This window comes from Vipera ursinii (assembly GCF_947247035.1).
Source record: "Vipera ursinii genome assembly, chromosome: 2".
NCBI classification, from domain to species: domain Eukaryota; kingdom Metazoa; phylum Chordata; class Lepidosauria; order Squamata; family Viperidae; genus Vipera; species Vipera ursinii.
Window position 1 is genome coordinate 26,563,662 of NC_139513.1, and position 20,652 is coordinate 26,584,313.

The 20,652-nt window shown below is 48.4% G+C and overlaps 1 protein-coding gene and 1 long non-coding RNA gene across 6 annotated transcripts in view; one reads left to right on the forward strand and one right to left on the reverse strand.

Annotated features, from left to right (window-relative positions):
* The window catches only part of MTMR14 (myotubularin related protein 14), a 103,142-nt gene that overhangs the window by 36,230 nt on the left and 46,260 nt on the right, over window positions 1–20,652 (forward strand). For 4 of the 5 annotated variants that reach the window (XR_014491675.1, XM_083355995.1, XM_083355993.1 and 1 more), the window contains exons 10-16: window positions 6,752–6,818; window positions 8,488–8,573; window positions 9,390–9,466; window positions 9,975–10,011; window positions 13,627–13,697; window positions 15,779–15,828; window positions 18,410–18,542. Coding sequence is in view for 4 of the 5 variants with exons in the window: in XM_083355995.1 (XP_083212121.1) it covers window positions 6,752–6,818; window positions 8,488–8,573; window positions 9,390–9,466; window positions 9,975–10,011; window positions 13,627–13,697; window positions 15,779–15,828; window positions 18,410–18,542 (521 nt within the window). In the remaining variant the exon portion in view is untranslated. The remainder of the gene's footprint in view (window positions 1–6,751; window positions 6,819–8,487; window positions 8,574–9,389; window positions 9,467–9,974; window positions 10,012–13,626; window positions 13,698–15,778; window positions 15,829–18,409; window positions 18,543–20,652) is intronic. The other variant, XM_083355994.1, reaches the window with a different exon arrangement.
* Window positions 1–20,652, reverse strand: part of LOC310636369 — a 431,277-nt gene that overhangs the window by 1,444 nt on the left and 409,181 nt on the right. The window lies entirely within an intron of this gene.

Consider the following 20,652-nt stretch of genomic DNA (forward strand, 5'->3'; position numbering starts at 1 on the left):
TATAACTGCCCACCTCACAAATATGACTCTGGGTGGCGTACAACAAAAAAATAGCCATAAAGAAACAGACATTGAAATATGCCATAACAACAACACCCATATTGTTAAGCACTACTAAAAGAGAGTGTAGCGTACCCCAGTGCAGCAATTTTCCAGATCCCCGAAATCCCCTAGTCGGTTGACACAACCATATTTTGAGGTACAGTGGTTCGGAGAGGCGCAGTGAGTACAAAAAAACGATGAGTTACCAAGCAGTTTTTCCCCCCGTCAGGAATAATGTAGTGAGTCACAAGGCAGCCAACACCGACAAGTTCTAGCTTGTGCGTTGAGTACCAAACAAACGATGGGTACAGGGAGAATTTTTTTGTGTCAGAATGCGTTGAGTACCACATTCGGTGAGCTTCAAAGCAGTTGAGTACCAAGGAACCACTGTACTTCTGGAAGGATTAATTTAATTTAATTTAATAATTTGATTTCTATACCGCCCTTCTCCCGAAGGACTCAGGGCGGTGAACAGGGCAATACACAATAAAAATCAGATACAAAAATTAAAAAACCATTAAAAACCAATTAAACATCATGCCCATAAAATCAATACATATTAAGTTAAAAACTAATTTTAAAAAACCCAACCCCACCCCGTCAGACCAGGCCAGCTTTTTCGAAAAAGAATGTTTTAAGATCGCGCCGGAAGGAGCGAAGGTCGGGGGCCGTCCGGAGCTCAACCGGTAAGCTGTTCCAAAGGTCTGGCGCACCCACAGAGAACGCTCTCCCCCTGGGGGTCGCCAATCGGCATTCTTTGATCGGCGGCACCCTGAGGAGGCCCTCTCTGTGGGAGCGCACTGGACGGAGGGACGTTGACGCCGGTCGCAGGTGTTGCCGTAGGTAATCCGGACCCATGCCATGAAGGGCTTTGTACGTCATAACTAACACCTTGAACCTCACCCGGAGAGCAACCGGTAGCCAATGCAGCTCGCGGAGCAGAGGTGTAACATGGGAGTATCAGGAAACTCCCAAGACAACTCGCGCGGCTGCATTCTGCACCAGCTGGAGTCTCCGGGTGGACCTCAAGGGCAGCCCCATGTAGAGAGCATTACAGTAGTCTAGACGAGAGGTCACGAGCGCATGAGTGACTGTGCGCAAGGCATCCCGGTCTAGATAGGGCCGCAACTGGCGCACCAGGCGAACCTGGGCAAAGGCCCCCCTAGTCACAGCTCCAATATGCTCTTCCAAAGAGAGCTGTGAATCTAGAAGGACCCCCAAGTTGCGAGCCCTATCTACGGGGGGTAATAGCTCACCCCCCATGGCCAATGATGGGATAATCGGAATTTCCCGGGATGCCGGCACGAACAGCCACTCAGTCTTGTCAGGGTTGAGTCGAAGCCTGTTCCTCCCCATCCAGACCCGGACCGCCTCCAGGCAACGGGACATCACGTCGAGGGCATCGCTGGGGTGGTTTGGGGTGGAAATAAAAAGTTGGGTATCATCAGCATATTGGTGATACCCAACTCCAAAACCACGAATGATCTCACCCAGCGGCTTCATATAGATGTTGAACAGGAGAGGCGAGAGAACCGATCCCTGAGGAACTCCACAAATGAGAGGTCTCAGGGTCGATCTCTGCCCCCTTGCCAACACCGACTGCGAACGTCCCAGGAGGTAAGAGGAGAACCACTGGAGAACCGTGCCTCCCACTCCTAACCCCCTGAGACGTCGCAGCAGGATACCATGGTCGATGGTATCAAAAGCCGCTGAGAGGTCTAAAAGGACTAGGACAGAGGAACAACCCCTGTCCCGAGCCCGCCAGAGATCATTCACCAGCGCGACCAATGCCGTCTCCGTGCTGTACCCGGGCCTGAAACCCGATTGGTACGGGTCTAGGTAGTCAGCTTCCTCCAAGAACAAAGGGAGCTGATGCGCCACCACACTCTCAACAACCTTCGCCAAAAACCGAAGGTTGGAGACCGGACGATAGTTGTTTAAAATTGCTGGGTCCAAGGCCGGCTTCTTGAGGAGGGGTCTCACCACCGCCTCCTTCAAGGCGGTGGGAAAACTACCCTGACTCAAAGAAGCAGTAATCACTGCCTGGAGCCAGCCTCGTGTCCCATCCTGGGCTGCATAAGTCAGCCAGGAGGGGCACGGGTCCAACAAACACGTGGTGGAGCTCAGCTTCCCCATCATCTTGTCCACTTCTTCAGGGGTCACAGGATCGAACTCTTCCCAGATTAAATCGACAAGACCGCCCGTATCCTCTTCGACAGACTCTGCCCAGTCGGAGTCCAAACCGGTCTGGATCCGAGCGATTTTGTCCGACAGAAATTGACTAAACTCCTCGGCTCGACCCTGCAAGGGTTCCTTCCTCACCTCCTGATTAAGGAGAGAGCGAGTCACCCTAAACAGGGCGGCCGGGCGATTCTCTGCGGACGCAATGAGGGTGGCAAAGTGGTTAGACCTAGCCACCCTCAATGCTGCGAGATAAGTTCTCGTAAACGACCTTAGTCGTAACCGGTCGGATTCGGATCGGCTGGACCTCCAACAGCTCTCTAGGCCCCGTCTCCGACGCTTCATCTCGCGGAGCTCCATGGAGAACCATGGGGCCCGTTGGGATCTGCGTCGGGTCAAGGGCCGCATGGGTACAACTTGGTCGAGTGCCTCTGTGGCTGCCCTTTCCCAGGCTTCCACCAGGGCATCGACCGAGCTGTGAGCAAAGGAGGCAGGTGGGGGCCCAAGCGCCGTTTGGAACCGCTCAGGGTCCATAAGGCGCCTAGGGCGGAACCATCTTGTTGGCTCAGCAACCCCACGACAGGGAGTGGCAAAACGGAAGACCATCCGCAGGAGATGATGATCGGTCCATGACAGGGGTAAATTAATTGGGGAACCCCCCCCCAAGATCATCTAACCATGTCAAGGACAGGGCCAGTCTTACCTCAGAGCGAACAATGTTCCACAGGGTGTGCGCCACAGCAGGAAAAGCCCATCTCTTGTGTCCCGCTAGCTGTAGTTCCCTATAAGACAGGACACATAACATCCTCTTCTGATGGCTCTGCAACACATTCACCTCTGCTGTTTGTTTGTTTTTTTCTCCGCCTTTATTGTTTTTTTTACAAATGACTCACCGCACTGAACGTACCCAGCACACCTTCCTCCTGTTTTCCCCAGGACAACAACCCTGTGAGGCTGCAAGAGAGGGACTGGCTTAAAGTCACCCAGCTGGCTATATTGGGAAGTGAGTGATAGGAGAAGGACCGTGCACAAGTGAGATGTGTTTAAGCTGCAAGCGTGACAGACATATTCAAGCTAGGAGCCTAGATCAGTGATGGCGAACCTATGGCATGAGTGCCAGAGGCGGCACTCAGAGCCCTCTCTGTGGGCACAGCTGCCGCCGCCACTAGCAGCTTGCACAGGTCCATTAGGCCACCACTAGAGCCCAGAGTGGCAGCCCCACCCTGCACAAAGGAGGCGAAGCAACCGGCTAGCAAGCTCGAGTAGAGGTGGTAGAGCATGGCCTCTGTTTTCGGGGGCCGGTAGTGTCAGGCAGCAGCCACCTCTGCCTCGCCTTGCCTTGCCCTGCAGCAATGGCATCCCCACCCTACCCCCAGCCTCACCCTGCAGGACGAGCCTCCTGCCCACTGCCCCACCCACCAGAGACCTCCTGGATCTCCCCCAATCCTGCCCAGCCCTCATAGGCATCCCCCTCATGAGCAACATCAAGGTGGCCATGCCCACCCTGGCCACGCCCACCCAGTCTGCCATACCACCGCAGCCACACCCACCCAGTGGGCCACGCCCCCCCATCCGCCCCCCGAGGGCACCAGAATGCTTATGCGGCCCTGGCACTTTGCGATAAATAAGTGGGTTTTGAGTTGCGGTTTGGGCACTCGGTCTCTAAAAGGTTTGCCATCACTGGCCTAGATCAGGGGTCGGCAACCTGAAAAAGGAAAAGAGCCACTGGGAACCGGTTCCATCACACATAAAAAAAAGTGGGAGCCGCGTGCGTGCGTCCATGCACGCGCATGCGCAAAAAACATTTTGCACATGCGCAAAACAGTTTTTTCTTGCGGACGTGCGCGGTTGCCATTTTTTTTATGTGTGATGGAACCAGTTCCCGGTTGCGCGACGGCGGCGGCCCGTCTGCAAAGCTGCACATGCGCAAAACAGTTTTTTCTTGCAAACGTGCCACGGCAGCTTTCTCAAAGAGCGGCGCCGCTGCCCATTCTGAGAGGTGCGCGCACCGAACGACCGTAGGTGTGCGCGCACCTCCCCAAACCTTTGGAGAGGTGCGCGCGTACGTCCGCGCGAACGGGCAGCGGCGCCGCTTCTTGGGAAAGCTGCCGCGGCCCGTCTGCAAAACTGCCGCCTCCGCTCCCTTCCTTCGCCTGGCCTGCTTTTCCAACCTCACTTCCCTCCCTGCCAAAGCTCCTCCTTTTCTACTCAAACCGATTTTCGGGGTTCCTCGGCTTACACCCCTTGGCGAGAGACCCCAAACGTCCCTTTCTCGCCGCTTCTCCCTCCCTGCCCGCAGAAGCTCTTGCCCTCCCCTGGCTCGTTCAACGGGGGGGGAATAGGTCGGGTACCCCTTTCCCCCCGAGAACGACACGTGTAAATCTCAAAACGACCCTGGCAAGCTTCGCGCAAAGCCGCCAGGCGGACCCGCGAGCTGGGGCTCAGAGCCAGCAGCTGGAGGGGAAGAAAAAGACGGCGCCGTCTGAGGAGTCTCTTCTTCGGCTATCTTGCTCTGCCCGTCTCCTGCTTGAAAGAACCTCCTCAGCGGATCGGTGCGGTGAAGAGGCCGGGCTTCCTTCGGGGGGCCTTTCATTCCTGTACAAGGGGGAAGGGGAACACTCTGTGCTTTTGTGTGTGCTACGGTCGTTCGGAGAGGTGCGCGCGCACCTCTCGGAATGGGCAGCGGCGCCGCTTCTTGGGAAAGCTGCCGCGGCCCATCTGCAAAGGTGCCGCTTTTGGCAGTTTTGCAGACGGGCTGCGGCAGCTTTCTCAAAGAGCGGCGCCACTGCCCGTTCGTGCGGAGGTACGCGCACACCTCTCCAAAGGTTTGGGGAGGTGCGCGCGCACCTCCGCCCGTTCGGAGAGGTGCGCGCGCACCTCCGCCCATTTGGAGAGGTGCGCGCGCACCACTACCCGTTCAAAGAGGTGCGTGCGCACCGGGCGGCATGCGGCTCCGGAGCCGCGGGTTGCCGACCCATGGCCTAGGTGGTCTTGAATAAGGAGAAGAGTAGGCCAGAAACCCCTATAGAGAGTGGGATTGATGAAGAAGGGTATAGGAGAGACTAAGAAGACGCTAAGATCATTTATGGCCAGTAGATCTTTCCCAAATCTCTCTCAGTTTCTCAGACTTCAGTAAAATTGGGTTTTCTTTATGCTAAGGGTTATTGAGATTTTTTCAAAAAGCAGTATTCTGGATCAAGCTCGTTTTGTGCTAGTGATTTGAACACAAGCCATGTGGACAGTAATCCTGTTACTGTCTTTTGACCTTAAAGTACCGTCCAGACTTCACCTGACCACACCTTCTCTGCTGTAACCTTCTTCTACATGCAAAATAAAGGTATTTCAGATGAACCAGGTGCTTTATGAGTTCACTGTCTGGAAAGGGTTGTTAATTGTGACTACATTCGCTTAAACCAGACATGTCAAACACAAGGCCCGCGGGCCAGATCCGGCCCGCAAAGTGGTTTCATGTGGCCCGCGAAGCCATCCTGGAAACAGTGAGGGAACGGCCCCCGCTGCCTTGGCCCTGGCCCAGAGACCCTCCTCCTGCCAGAGACCCTCAGATCTGTCCCACTCCTGCCCAGGCCCCCATAGGCACCCTTGATGCCAACAATGTAGAGCTGGCCATGCCCACCCAGTAGGCCATACGCACTCCAGCCACGCCCACCCAGTAGGCCACGCCCACCCTGGCCATACCCACCCGGCCCGCCGAGGGCAACTACAATGCTGATGTGGCCCTCAATGAAATTGAGTTTGACACCCCTGGCTTAAACAGACCAGTGCAAGTGTCTTAACAAGGAATTAAATCACTAGCACAACGAGCTTGATCCAGAATAAGCAGACCTCACGCCTTTTGAACTTCAACCCCTGTGGATAATTAAACCCACACAGATCCTGATAATACTTTATCAGGAAGTAGCCTTTCTCCCATAATTTTCATTAGGACCTAACAAGTGTGCAGCTCTTATTGATTGTGGATGTAGGTGGTTTGTGTTTTTTTTTGGCAAATCTGTTCTGGATGCTTACAAAGAGAAAAGATGCCCTTAAAATCTAGAAGCGCAGGAGCAAGGAAGCCAGTGTGGGTTTTGTTTTGTTTTGTTTTGTTTTGTTTTTGGTGAAGGGGTTGGACCAGAAATCCTCCCTTGGAAAATTTGGGCTAGTCACTCTCTCTCAGACCAATCTAATTCTCGGGGATGTTGTTGAGAAAAATAAGTCTTGCACTTAGATAGGAATGCCTGCCAAGGGAAAATATTAAATACCACGAAATCCTAGTACCCCTCAAAAAGGGAAAGATAGAATTTGTGAAAGCGGTTTTGTGGAAGTTGAGATATTGCTAGAGAGAGCCAAGGTGTACAAAAAAAACCCAACAACAATTAGGTTAGCGGGGGATGGATTTAGCCGCCCTAAATGTTTTTGAGACCAATTCTCGAATGGGGTTAGATGTGTCTTCCAATGGATTCCTATTTTTTCATGTTTTCTATTTTCTCTCTCTCTCTCTCCTTCTCCCATTCTCCTCTCCCCAACCCAGAACTGGGATCTTGTACAGCAGACACAGAACTATCTGAAGCTTCTGATCTCCATTATCAATAGCGACGGTGAGGGTTTTTTGTTCTTCTTCTGGTGAATTTGTGATTGGTGGGATTTTTGTAAGTGACTTGTAATGTTTGGTGATCGTTAACAAAATAATCAAGGAGATATAATTAGGCAAAAATTGGGAAACCCAACTGTGAAACTAACAGATTTAATTTATTAGACGGTTTCTCTGCCACGTGATTTGAGCTGTATATTGGCACATGGCCCCTTCTCTTTGCTTCTGTCATTCTGAAAGACTCTTATCATCTTCATCATTTTTCTACAGGATTCTGTGTGGTTAACTGAACCTCTAGGAAAACTCTTGACTGTTTTTGCTGCTGTTTGAGGTCTCTGTCCCCAAAATAAGTGCCAGAGAGATCCTTTACTTACTATTTATGCTACACAGATTAGGGCAGCAGTATCTATCCTGTTTTTAAAAAAGAATTGACATTTGGCTTATAGGAAGCCCTTGACTTAAACCCGCAACAGGGACCACAGTCTGCGTTGCTAATCAAATGTGGTCATTAAATGAGTTATGCCTGATTTTATGATCCCTCTTTGCCACAGTCGTTAAGTGAATCAGTGTGGTCGTTAAGGGAATCCAGCTTCTCTCATTGACTTTGCTTGTTGGAAGGTGGGTGGGAAGGTTCCAAATGGAGGCCACGTGACTTTGGGATGCTGCAACCTTCGTAAATATGTCAAAAGTGCCTGAATTTTGATTACATGACACTACAGTGGTCATGAGTGTGAAGATCGGTTGTCAGTAATTTTTTTCAGCACCGTTCGAAGTTCGAGTGTCGCTAAATGAATGGTTGTAAGTCAAGACGTATCTGTGTATATAAAAAAAATAAGAGATATTTGTCTGGCTGAGGAATTCTGGGAGTTGAAGTCCACAAGTCCTAAAAGTTGCCAAGGTTGGACACGGACACACACACACACACACACACACACACACACCCCGCATCGACCGCTTTGTTCAGTGATCGATTCAGTCAGTCTTTCGGGCTCAAGTATTGATTGATTGATAAGCTCATTTCCAAAAAAAAAAAAAAACCCCACAAAAAACGGGAAGGAAGGAATATGGCATTTGGGCATAGTGTCTTAAAATCTTTTAAAACAGCATCTTAAAATGCTTCCGTTGGCTTACTGAAATGCAGAAAAGTTTAATTCTTGGGGAGAATCTGGTAGGTTTGGGTTCTGAAGAGGAAGGGTAGAAAGGAATTCCGAAAAACCGCAGGAGGCACTAACGGCTGAACCTAAGGTGAAGAAGGAGACGCGGCGGTGGTTTTGCGTGTGATGCACTGGAAGATCCCCCCGCAGGCCTTGGCTGCTCCCTATTCACTTCCAGATGGGAAGAGGACGCCGGATGTTCTGCTTAAATGCAAAGGGCAAGCGCCCCCTTTGCACGCTTTTACGCGGTCGATACGGCAGCCAGCCTTCCCCCTGGAAGGCGATTTCTAATATTCCCCTTTTTCTCTCGTCCTCCGACCTGCCGCAGCTCTTATCTCCTCTGTCTGGCAGGATGTAGAGAAGGCTGTGTCTTGTGCAGCTGGCCTAGCATATGCCATGTGGATCCCCCGGAGACCGCTGGAGGCCCGGGGACAGTGGGAGGCTTTTCATCCAGAAGGCCATACAAGTAACTCAAGCTTTTTCCCTCCGCTGTTGCTTTCCCTTCCTGCCGGCTTTGCACAGACGATGGCGGGCTCCTGGTTCATTGTATATCCGGGTGGGACAGGACACCGCTTTTCATCTCTCTCCTGCGTCTCTCCCTCTGGGCTGTGAGTACTGATAAGCGCATTCCTGTATCCTGTAGCCAGCATGAACGGCCTAGCCCAGATTTGGCGGGAGGGTGGGTGGTGGCGAAAGCGGAGGGCTTATTGGCCTTCTAATATGGTTGGTGAGTTCAAGGCCACTATGGTTTTGTGGGGCGCCTTTTAAAAATGCCTGGCTCCGCTTGTAAGAAAATGCAGGATTGTTACGTAAGAGGCAGGGGCTTATGGTAACTTGGGGTTAATTTGGGGCCTGGAGAGCTCAAATTCTACCCCTGCCCATCTTCATTTCTCCGAACGGAAGCCGCTCTTTTATTTGCATCCTGCAGAACCAACGAACCAATTGGGCTCACCCAAACGAAATTTGCAGGAATCTTTTCCATTCGCATAATTTAGCTTTTGCCTGTTAGGTTAAAAAAAAACAACAACACCCGAAGAAGCCTGAAATGTTGAGTCAAGAGGCCATCCTGAGGACTGAGGAAAAAAGGATGAAAAAATGTAGGAAAAGAGCTTCTTGATGCTACCGCTTTGGATCTATCTAAAAAAATAAAAATAAACTTCAAGCTTCTTTTTGAAATAAAACTTTAAACTCAGGAAGTCCCAGGGTTGACTTTATGCTGCTGTGCCGTTTCTTGAAGAAGGCGCAGCAGCGCTAGAGAGACTATAAGAGATGGCTTCTTAAATGGGGTTTGTTTGTTTGTTTAAGAAACCTTCCTGGTACACAAAAGATGCTCAGTCATTTCGGTGTTTTGATGTATACATAGGGAAGTGCAGAGCAGGGAATCGTTATAATGTTTACTGTATTCTCAGTCTTTCTTTCCTTAGGATGGGCTGATCCACACATCCCTGGAACCTGCAGAGATTCTTTACCTGACAGTGGCTTATGATTGGTTCCTCTTTGGGTAGGCATGCTGGGCCAGGCGGTAATGGTGGTGGGAATAGCCTAGGCCAGGGGTAGGCAACCTTGGCTCTTTTTATGACTCGTGGACTTCAACTCCCAGAATTCCTGAGCCAGCCACGCTGAGGGGAAAGGGAGAGGTTTCCAAGTGGAGCCATGCTGGCTGAGGAATTCTGGGAGTTGAAGTCCACGAGTCATAAAAGAGCCAAGGTTGCCTACCCCTGGTCTAGGCATTGAGAAGCCTGATTTATGTGGCATTTTTAGTTGGTTTAAACTGGAGGCTCCCCTGTTTAACTTGCTCTTGATTAATCCTTTTCAAAATCTCTGTCCCCAGGGTTTTTCTGCATTTGTCCTGCAGTCCTTTGGGGTGGGAGCTTGACTCACAGTCCTTGGGGTTGAATTCTACCTGAATTCTAGACATCCTGGTTAGTCTGCATACATGCGGTGGGCCTATCTTCACAACCGTTTGAAGCATGCTTTGTCAATACCAAACTCTCTTCTTCCTCCTACAGGCACATGTTAGTGGATCGGCTCAGCAAAGGAGAGGAAGTAAGTGTCTCTAGAAATAGTGCCATGTAACAGTAGTAGTGTCCATGTCACACTAAAGATGCCTTTTTTTTTAGCATTTCCCAATCGGCAGAATAGGGAGAAGCGCAAATATATAAGTTTGATCTGAACCAGAACTGAGTCTGTCTAGTCTAATGAAAAGAGAGACTAGGGCGGTGATGGCGAACCTTTTAGAGACCGAGTGCCCAAACTGCAACCCAAAACCCACTTATTTACCGTTGGGTGCCAGGTGGGCGTGGCCACTTGGATGGGCGTGACTGCGGTGGTAACGGCAGACTGGGTGGGACTAAAAAGTTCAATCAATTAATTCCAACTTTGCGAGATCTTTTTTTTTCTCCGCGAGAAGTTGAAATTGATTGATTGATTGAACCTTTTTTTTTCACATGGCGGTAGAGGCCTAAAGCGAAAAGATTTTATAAAACCCAGCTGAAGGCCCTAGGACTGGGGCGACGACGCGTGTGCCCACAGAGAGGGCTCTCTGTGCCACCTGTGGCACACGTGCCATAGGTTCGCCACCACAGGACTAGGGAGGTGACACGATAGCATGTTCCAATATCTAAGGAGCTGTCACAGAGAAGAGGAGATCGACCTCTTTCTCCCAAAGCACCTGAAGGCTGGCCAAGAAATAACAAGATGGAAACTTTATCAAGGAGAGATCCAGCCTTAGAACTAAAGAGAAATTTCCTGGCAGTGAGAACAATTAAATCAGTGGAACAGCTTTCCTTCAAAAGGTATGGGTGCTCCAACACTGAAGGTTTTTAAGAGATTGGACGGTAATTTGTCTGAAACGGGATAGGGTCTCCTGCTTGAGCAGGCGGCTGGATTTGGAGACCACCAAGGTCCCTTCCAATTCTGTTATTCCGAATCTGAATCTGAATCTGCACCTGAAGTTAACGGGAGTAAACAATATCTAGGTTCTGGACTGAGGAAGCTGAATCTAAGAACCTCATTAGATCTTACCAAAAAGCCACCGTTGTAGGCCAACCGGATATCTTTAGGAAGTTTCCAAGTGGATCTTAGGAGCAATAGTTCTCCTCCCATTCAGGGAGCATTTAGACAGCCACGTGTTAAAAATGTTTTGAGATAAGATAAGATAATCTTTATTGTCGTTTTTTTTTACTGTGGGCACAACGGCACACATCAAAAATGAAATTTAGTGGCCCGCTCTCAAAGTGAAACACATACATGACACACAGCTAAAACATACTATAAGCAACATATGTATAGACCCACACCCCTACATATAGATAACAATAAACTATTAACGACTTGTCCATCTTGAATATTTTATGGAAGGAGGAAGCCAGAGTGTTCACAAGGTTAATGCTGTATATGGAATGAAACGATGGTTTGGATTCCTGAAGTGAGCAAACAGCTGGTCTCGGCGGTCTAAAAAGGACCACTTCTGACTCTGGGCTTTGATGCACCCAGAGTTATGTTATGGTCTCCAGCAAGCAATATTTCACGTTATATTGCTTATGGACATGATAAACCCGATTGTTAGCCCATATACCCAATTGTTAGCTCATATTGAGCCTTGGTGGAGCAGTGGGCTAATGCCTCCTTAAGTAACACCAGCTGCCTGCAATTAGTGCAGGTTCGCATCCCACCAGGCTCAAGGTTGACTCAGCCTTCCATCCTTCCAAGGTAGGTAAAATGAGGACCCAGATTGTTGGGGGCAATAAGCTGACTTTGTAATAATGCCACTTGGGTGTGTGTGTGTGAAAGCCCTAATAAGCAGGCATATACATAGAATGAAGGCTACTGTTAAGCTTGTAAGCCGCCCTGAGCCTTCGGAGAAGGGCGGGATATAAATGTAATTAAAATAAATAAAAAATAATAAAAATATACCCTGCATGCAATTATATCTCAGCTTACTAAGCAGGGCACACGCAGAGTGTCTTGTGTAATTTCATGCCACCGCCAGGCTTGTGGTCCCTTCTGTTCCAGTCTTGCAAGTGGGATTAGGGGAGAGAGAAAAACAAACTGCCTCTGGCACAAGTGTCACAGTAGACTTGGCTTGCCCATCTGTGCCCTCTCTAATTTTGCCTTCTGCTGCAGTCATGCTGTTTTTTTATGAGACATTTAACACTTCCCTTCCCCCCCCCCACTTCTTTGCTGTGATTATACTGAGATACACAAGACTGAGCAAGTGAATGTTCTAAAGCAGCCTTCTGTGACCTTGCGACCTCCAGATATATTTGGAATGCAGCCCTGGTAAAATTACCAGCTAGGGTGCCCCCAAGATTCATAGTTTAATTTAGAAGGGCACCAAGTTGAGAAAGTGGCTTAAGCTTGCTCCAGCTTGGAGAAATTGTGAAATCCTGGAAGAATTATATTTCTATAAATCTATGTTTTTTTTATAGGTCAGAACTTGGCCACCCACTATCGGCACGGCTTCCAAGGAATCCCGTGGATAGCCTGAGCTAATCTTTAGCCATAGGGATTTGGGGATTGTTTGAGTCATGGGTTTCCTTACACACCTCGCCTGATCCTCATAACTTTTAGCCAGTTATTTGGAAACTCAGAAAATCAAGAGTTGGAAAGAGCAATTTCCACACATCCGTCAAACGGCAGTCTGGCATCTTCTTAAATAGTCGGTTCCACTGTTGATTGGCCTTGCGTGCAGCACCAAGGGCAGGGCATTGGGAGACCTGAAGGGACGAATAGCGAGACATTTCCATTGGGATTGGTGGGAGTGGCTGCCAGGCCCCCCAGGATCAGTGCTCTGCCAAAATGAAGGAAGCCCTTCTTTAATTGCAGGTAGTCCTCGACTTACAACAGTTCATTTAGTGACTGTTCAAAATTAGAGGTAAAGGTAAAGGTTCCCCCGCACATGCGTGCTAGTCGTTTCCGACTCTAGGGGCCGGTCTCATCTCCGTTTCAAAGTTGAAGAGCCAGCGCCTGTCCGAGGACGTCTCCGTGGTCATGTGGCCGGCATGACTAGACGCCAAAGGCGCACGGAACGCTGTTACCTTCCCACCGTAGTGGTCCCTATTTTTCTACTTGCATTTTTACGTGCTTTCGAACTGCTAGGTTGGCAGAAGCTGGGACGAGTAACAGGCGCTCACTCTGCTACACGGCACTCGGGATTCGACCCGCCAAACTGCCGACCTTCTGATCGACAAGCTCAGCGTCCTAACCCACTGAGCCACCGTGTCCTTCTCAAAATTAGAAAGGCACTGAAAAAAGTGACTTAACGATCGTTTTTCACCCTTATGACCGTTGCAGCATCCCCGTGGTCACGTGATCAAAATTCGGACCCTTGGCAACGGACTCGTATTTGTGACAATTGCAATGTCCCGGAGTCATTTTGTGACCTTCTGACAAGCAAAGTCGATGGGGAAGTCAGATTCACTTAACAGCCCTGTTACTAACCCAGCAACTGCAATGGTTCGCTTAACAACTGTGGCAAGAAAAGTCGTAAAAAAATGGGACGAAACTGACTTGGCAACTGTCTCACTTAGCGGTAGAAATTTTGGGCTCAATTGTGGAGCCCGTATTGTCACAAGTCGAGAACTACCTGTATACGGCAATTGACCTGACCTCTCTTTTATTCCCCCCCCCCTCTTTTTTTTTTTTTTTTTTGGCCTCTAGATTTTCTTTTTCTGCTTCGATTTTCTGAAGCACATAACCTCCGAGGAGTTTTCTGCCGCTAAGCAGCTGAGGTAAGAGCTTGTGTTTGGAGCTGCCGCCACAGAGGTAGGCAAGAAGGACCGAGAATACCGTTGCTGCGCACGTTTCCTTTCTGCTGGAAAATAGAAACCCTGGTGTCCTGGCCCAGTTCATTTTAATTGATTTTGCATTCAGAAATCTGCACAAATGGGGCCATACCGCTTGGTCTAGAGCTATTTCTAGAAGTCCTACATCGGGGAGGAGGGGGGGTGGGAGCACGACTTGAGTGCAGTTAATCAACCGGCTGAGTTTAGCATACCAGTTCGTTTTCAATGACACTGCCTGCAGTTAGGCAATCTGATGTCGAAGCTTAAGAATTACTCAGATGGATCACACCAAGGGCCTATTTAATTCAGGATTCCAACTTTCAGATAGCTCACCAAGCAAGTTATCCTCTCATTTCCAGAACCCAGTCACAGCCTTTGACCCGTGAGGTTCCATTTTGAGCTGATAATGGGTTTTATGCTATTGGCCTATAATGCAAGAGGGGACACACATTTTAGACTTAGTGGCCATAATCCGCCGCTAGCACAGTCATTGCTTGGAGACTGTGGGAGCTATAGTTGGAAGATGTTTCCAAATAGTAGGTTGCGTGCCCCAGTTTGGCCTAGTGGTTAAGCACCGGGGTAGAGACCAGGAGGCTGTGAGTTCTAGTCCCACCTTAGGCAGCAAAACCCAGTTTTGAATGGCTTTGGGCCTATCATTCTCTCTCAGTCCAGTTCACCTCACAGGGTCGTCGTTGTTCTTGCGGGGAAAAATAGGAGGAAGAAGAATTAGCATATCCACTGCCCTGAGTTATTTATAAAAGTACTAAAGGCAGGATTTTTTTTAAAAAAAAATCTAAAAGTAATGTTAGCAGTTTCGGGAGATAAATTGGACTTAGTTTAAGATGAAAGTCCTCTCAGGGTGTAATGGGATGGCCTTGAGAGATAAGAAGGTGCCACAGCCAGCAGGATGGCTGTATAAAAGGCAGCTTGGTCTGGAATGTGGGGATGGCAAAAGTCTCAGAAAGGACCTGCTTAGTTTCTTAGGCTGTAAAGGTGATCTACTTTCAGACTTGCAAGGTTTTGTTAATGTAACCCAACAGTAAAGTAGAATTAGTTCATCTGGGTCTGTTTCCTGTCTGGATTACCTCTCAAGATTGAAAACCATCTTGCCAGTCTCAAAATGCATTTCTCCCCCATTACTTTTACCGCCTCAAAAGCTAGGGTGAGTCCTTAGACTTTTGCCATCTCTACATTCCTCTGTGGGCCAAGCTGCTTTTTATACTTCAGTTTCTCCTGGCTGTGGCACTTCCCCCCCCCCCCATCTTCCAAGGTCATTCTCACATGCATATTACACACCGACTATGATCCCTTTAAAATGTAAAGAACTGGGAAAGAGCCCATCACTCGTATGCTCTCTCTCTCTTCACTTCTTTTGGTGCATATTGACTTGGCCAAATCATTTTTCACCATCTTGTGTTTAATCCAAATAGGAAGTAAATCACTGCTTCAATCTGCAATAGACTTAAGTTAAAGTGGGTAGTTCGTTGCTCAGTGCCTTGTGGAAACCCAGTCTTCTTTCAATGCATTGGATGAACTGGCCCATCCTATTAAACCATAACATAGCTTGCTTGCTTGTTGGGATAGAACACAGAAACCCAGATTTGGCAGGTTGTGTAAACCCATCCATTAAATTACTTGCATGGCAGGGAGAAGGTTGGTTCCTCATCCTCTGAGCCATAGTTCAGAAGATCATAGTTCAGAAGATCATGTGAATGCAACTGCTCTAAGCTGGATTTGTAGTGCTATTTCAGGATATGGATCTTCTTGGTGCTTTCTGAGCTTGGTTGTTAACGTTTCATTACTCAGCTAACTAACAGCATCAATGCAGTTACCCAGCAAATCCCGTCTTCCCTTACGCTGACGTTATTTAGCTGAGTAATAAAAACATCTGTAAGGAATAAAGCAAGCTCTGAGAGCCCCAGGAACCCAGTTGGTCAACCTTGAGCTACAGATGTTCTCTGCTGTAGGCTGTGGAGCTGTTCTGGGTGTGACCTTCCCATTTCCTAACGTCTTTCTTTCTGTCCCAGAAGGAAGAGTCTGCCACCTGGATTCACTCTGGAAGAAATCTGCATGCTAAGTGAGTCTCTGTTTCTATCGTTACACTAGGCCAGTGATGGCGAACCTTTTAGAGACCGAGTGCCCATACTGCAACCCAAAACCTACTTACATATTGTCAGGTGCCGGGTGGGTGTGGCCCATTGGGTGGGTGTGGCCCATTGGGTGGGCGTGGCTGCGGCGGTAACGGCAGACTGGGTGGGACTCAGAAGTTCAATCAATCAATTGCAACTTTGCGAGACCTTTTTTTTTCCCGTGAGAAGTTGAAATTTATCGATTGATTGAACTGTTGTTTTTTTTATGCACACAGCAGCAGACGCCTAAAGCGAAAAGTTTTTATAAAGCTCAGCTAGGACTGGGGCGATGGCAAGCGTGCCCACAGAGAGGGCTCTGCATGCCACCTGTGGCACGTGTGCCATAGGTTCGCCACCGTGGCACTAGGCCATTAATCTGAGCTAGGACTCTCTTTCTGTCAGATTTTGGGGTGGTAACTCTTGACTCTTCCAAAGGATTTAGGAAAGTCACGAAGGACACACAGAATTGGTGAAACCAGCTGAGCGCATTTTGGTCCATCAAAATCTAGAGAAGGTAGTTTGCAGCAGATAGTACAGAATATAAAGGTAGAAAGCAGAAGCCACCACACAATGTGCCAGTGGAGAAAGCACCTCTTTGGTGTCCCCACGGACCTTCCCTTCCTTCATCATACTCCATCCCGGTGTCCTTCCAGATGTTCTGTTTCTCCCATCAGCCAGTCAGTCTTCTGTGACTTCTGAGCCTACTCAGTCTGAAGCGTGCTATATGTGATCTAGTTTTGAGGCTTCCACTGCTGATCTTCCTATACATGGATGTGCCTTTCTTTACTAGATAACACTGGTACATTTCTCCGAACATCAGAAAGGGAAAGGAAGGTAACCCAGTTGCATTTTCAACAGGGATTTCCACCATGGTCTGCTTCAGCCAGAGGATCATATTTACATCTCGAAGGATCAACGCGTTTGTTGATTCTCTGAGGAGTAGTCAGCTTTTAAAACCCCAGTGTCTTGTTACTTTGTCTGGAGGATGTTACGCTGCTGCAAAATGTGACAACCACCCAGTCTGAGTTCCTAAAGACTACCGTCGTTCACTGCACACACACCATTGTCCCATATCAGTCCCTTTTGGAGACATGTGAAGATAATGATAAGCTGCAGGAGCCAGACCGGTGACTTCCAATGAGAGGGGAATGGAATAAAGAGTCAGTGTGTCTTCCAGTGTCTCAGAAACACTGATAAAAAATAAGAACGACACCGTCCATGCGTCTCTTCGCTCAAAATGTATTTCTTGAACGGTTTTTGTTGTGCAGGAGAGAGAGTCGCCCTGCCTTCTGGCCACTAACTTTCCCAAATCCTGCTTCTATTTTTGGGAGAGGATCGGTAAGAGGCAGAAGGCTGCTGGTCTTAGCTAGCTACCTTGGTTCTTGCCATCTCCAGCCAGCACCAATTGGCAAATCCTGTCCACTGAACATGACACGGTCTCTTTTCTGGAAAAGCCTTGTGCTGACTTCTGCAGATGGCACTGCTCAGTTTTGAAACTCATCACTTAGCTGTCATCTTGACTATCTCCCAACCAGCAATTAAAATAAATAGCGTAGGAGTCCTTTTAATTCTGCTTGCTTTCTTTAACCACTTCTAAAAAAAGAGTCTATTTCTGGACAATCCAAATTTAGGATATTGTATATACTCTGGCAAGAGAAGCCAATTTCTATACACACAAACTAGCTATAACCTGATCATGAATATTCTTCTTGGTACAGGGACATAAGTAATGCAAAACACATTGGTTCCCATTTATGTTGTTGAAATGCTACATCTGCATTCCCCCCCACCCTACCAAAAAAAACCCCCACAACTCTGATTTTTTTCAGGGTAATTGCTCACCGACCCTTCAAGCTTGCCTCCGAAGTTTAAATCCTGTTTTTTTAAAAAACAAAAACAAACGAAAGACAACCCTTAATTATCCGTTGTATATTTTTGTACTCACTGATGTACTTTCATGTGAAATCTAGTGAAATAACTGTTGTACAGAGGGGACAGAACAGGCTGAATTACAGACAATCATAGATGTGCTGTGTGTTAAAAAAACAAACAAACCTGCACTTAACCCTCTGTGTCTAGTGTAAAACTGTACAGGTAAGTCCCTGTTTAACAACCACTTGTTCAGTGACCATTCAAAGTTACGATCGTGGCGAATGAGTGGAGCTTAACTCCTGCTGGTTCTTGATTTAGCTGCTTGTCTGACTCCAGCAAGTTTTGTTCGATTCCAGTAAACGTCCTTAAACAAGACACAATTTACTATGATCTGCGTGATCTTGTAAAAGCACCGTTTGGCTACCGGTGCTGTTGAGAAAAATTAGAGCCGGAATATCTTGGCGATCTATTTCCAGATATCCGCCTGCGGAACTTTAAACTATCTCCAGTCTGCAGTGTGAGCAGTTTCTGTCTGGGATCTGTGAATTCATGCTTCGCTTTTCTCTTTGGAAATGTGTCGGTGAGGGCATCGCCATTCTTCAGGAGGGCGTGGAAGTGATCAACCAGTCCGACTCTGGATGCTTTTGTGTGTTACAGAGCAGAGGGACCGGGGCAGCACCACCAGTCTGAGCAGCGACTTTTCCCTTATGATGGAGAATTCACCCGGAGCCGCAGGGAGCTTCTCTTACGACGCTGTGGAGCTGATGCTAACAGGACCTCAAGCTTCTTGGTCAGCATCGATAGGCAAACTTTCTGCTGTGGGAAATCTGTTATGTCCTGAAGATGAATTGCTCTGTGTACTGGCTGGGAAGCAGAATGATGGAACGTCTGGGAAGTTTTTCAGCAACTTAATTTAGCAAAGGGAGGTGGGAAGAGAGAATACAGCTTCCCCTCCCCACCTCCCCCCGTGTGGGGTCACTGTTAAATAGTTAAATAGCAACTAAAGAGATGCTGCTAAATAATAACATTGTAGAAGTACCTACATTATTACATATCTTTATTTAGTGGCATATTCTTAATTTGGTGGCATGGGCCCTGGTGGCGCAGTGGTTAAGAGTGCAGTATTACAGGTTAACTTTGCCCATAGTCTGGAGTTCGATCCTGACGGGCTGGAGGTTGACTCGGCCTTCCATCCTTTCTGAGGTCGGTAAAACGAAGACCCAGATGGTTGGGGACCAACCGGCTGAGACTGCAACCTGCTCGGAGAGTGCTGTAAAGAACTATGGGGCAGTATACAAATCTCAGCGCCACGGCTAAGTTGCTTCGCCATAGCGAAGGGCAGACCCAATATGGCTCCCCGGCATCTCTTCCTACAGCCTGAACCGGTTGTAATGTATGAAAACAAATTGCTGGCCTGGTTTTGTGCTAGTTTGTGAGAGCAAATTGTGGAAAGAGGAGTGTAAGCTGGTGAAATAATCTTTCCGTCGAGGAAAGGGATTTGGAATCTCTTTCCAAAACAAACCTTCAGGCTGGGCTCATTTGCCTCGCCGCTTTATTTATTTAGTGTGCCCCGTGGGCTCTTCCGAAACGTGAAGCGTGGCTGTTGGCCACCAAAAAGGGGCCACCAAAAAGAAGCCCATTCACAATCTTAAGCGATCGTTCAGTGCTCTTTAAGGGGCCCTTCAGGTTTCAATGAGGAGGAGGAGGAGGCTCCTGTTGGTATGATCCCGAACCTCCCTTCAATGTTGGCTTAGACCTTTTTGAGCTGAAAATGGCTCTCCTGAAACCCCCTCAAAGTTCATTTGATGCTCTGGCAACCCAGTCTGTGGAATGGCCAGGGAGAGAGAGACTCCTCGCTGTCCTTGGAGAATGGGTGCCAGTGTGGGGTAGTCCGTGCTGATAATAATAATAATAATAATAATAAGATGGAAGGGACCTTGGAGGTCATCTAGTCCAACCCCCTGCTCAGGCAGGAAACCCTATACCATTTCAGGCAAATGGCTTTCCAGTCTCTTCTTAAAAACTTCCAGTGTTGGAGTATTCACCGCTTCTGGAGGCAGGTTATTCCGCTGGTTCATTGTTCTAACTGTTAGGAAGTTTCTCCTTAGTTCTAGGTTGCTTCTGTCCTTGAGTAGTTTCCATCCGTTGCTTCTTGTCCTGCCTTTGGGTGCTTTGGAGAATAGCTTGGCTCCCTCTTCTTTGTGGCAGCCGCTGAGATATTGGAACGCTGCTATCATGTCACCCCTCACCCTTCTCTTCGTTAAACTAGACATACCCAGTTCCAGCAACCGTTCCCTATATGTTTTAGCCTCCAGTCCCCCGATCATCTTTGTTGCCCTTCTCCGTACCCTTTCTAGAGTCTCAACATCTTATTTTACATCGTGGTGACCAAAACTGGATGCAGTATTCCAGGTGTGGCCTTACCAAGGCATTGTAAAGTGGTATTAGTACTTCACGTGATCGCAGAAGTACTTCTTCAAGCTGCAAAAAAAAAATATGCCCAGGCATAATATATACGGCACAACCGCACAATGTTGTGCAGTGCTCTTGGCTGCAATATGTATTTTGGCAGTTCCATTTGGGGGGGGGGGGTTTCTGTTCTCCCTGCTTTTTCTTTGGCTTGACTTTGGAGACCCGAGAGAGGATCGGAAGGGCCTGCCAGTCCTCCCGCGTGACAGTCAGGAGCAAGAGAGAGGCTGGGGATTCCAGAACCTTGCTGCAGGCTTTCCCTGTTCCGTTTAATTTGCCTTTCTTCTCCCCAAGCACGTGTGCTAATGATATTTTACAGTGCAATTATTCCGAGCTAAATCTGGGCTGCGGCTGAGAAGCCAGTGGAAGTCCTCTGGGTAACCATAAATTCTCAGCTTGCCATGGTCACGCTTTACCCCTTGGAAGCACAT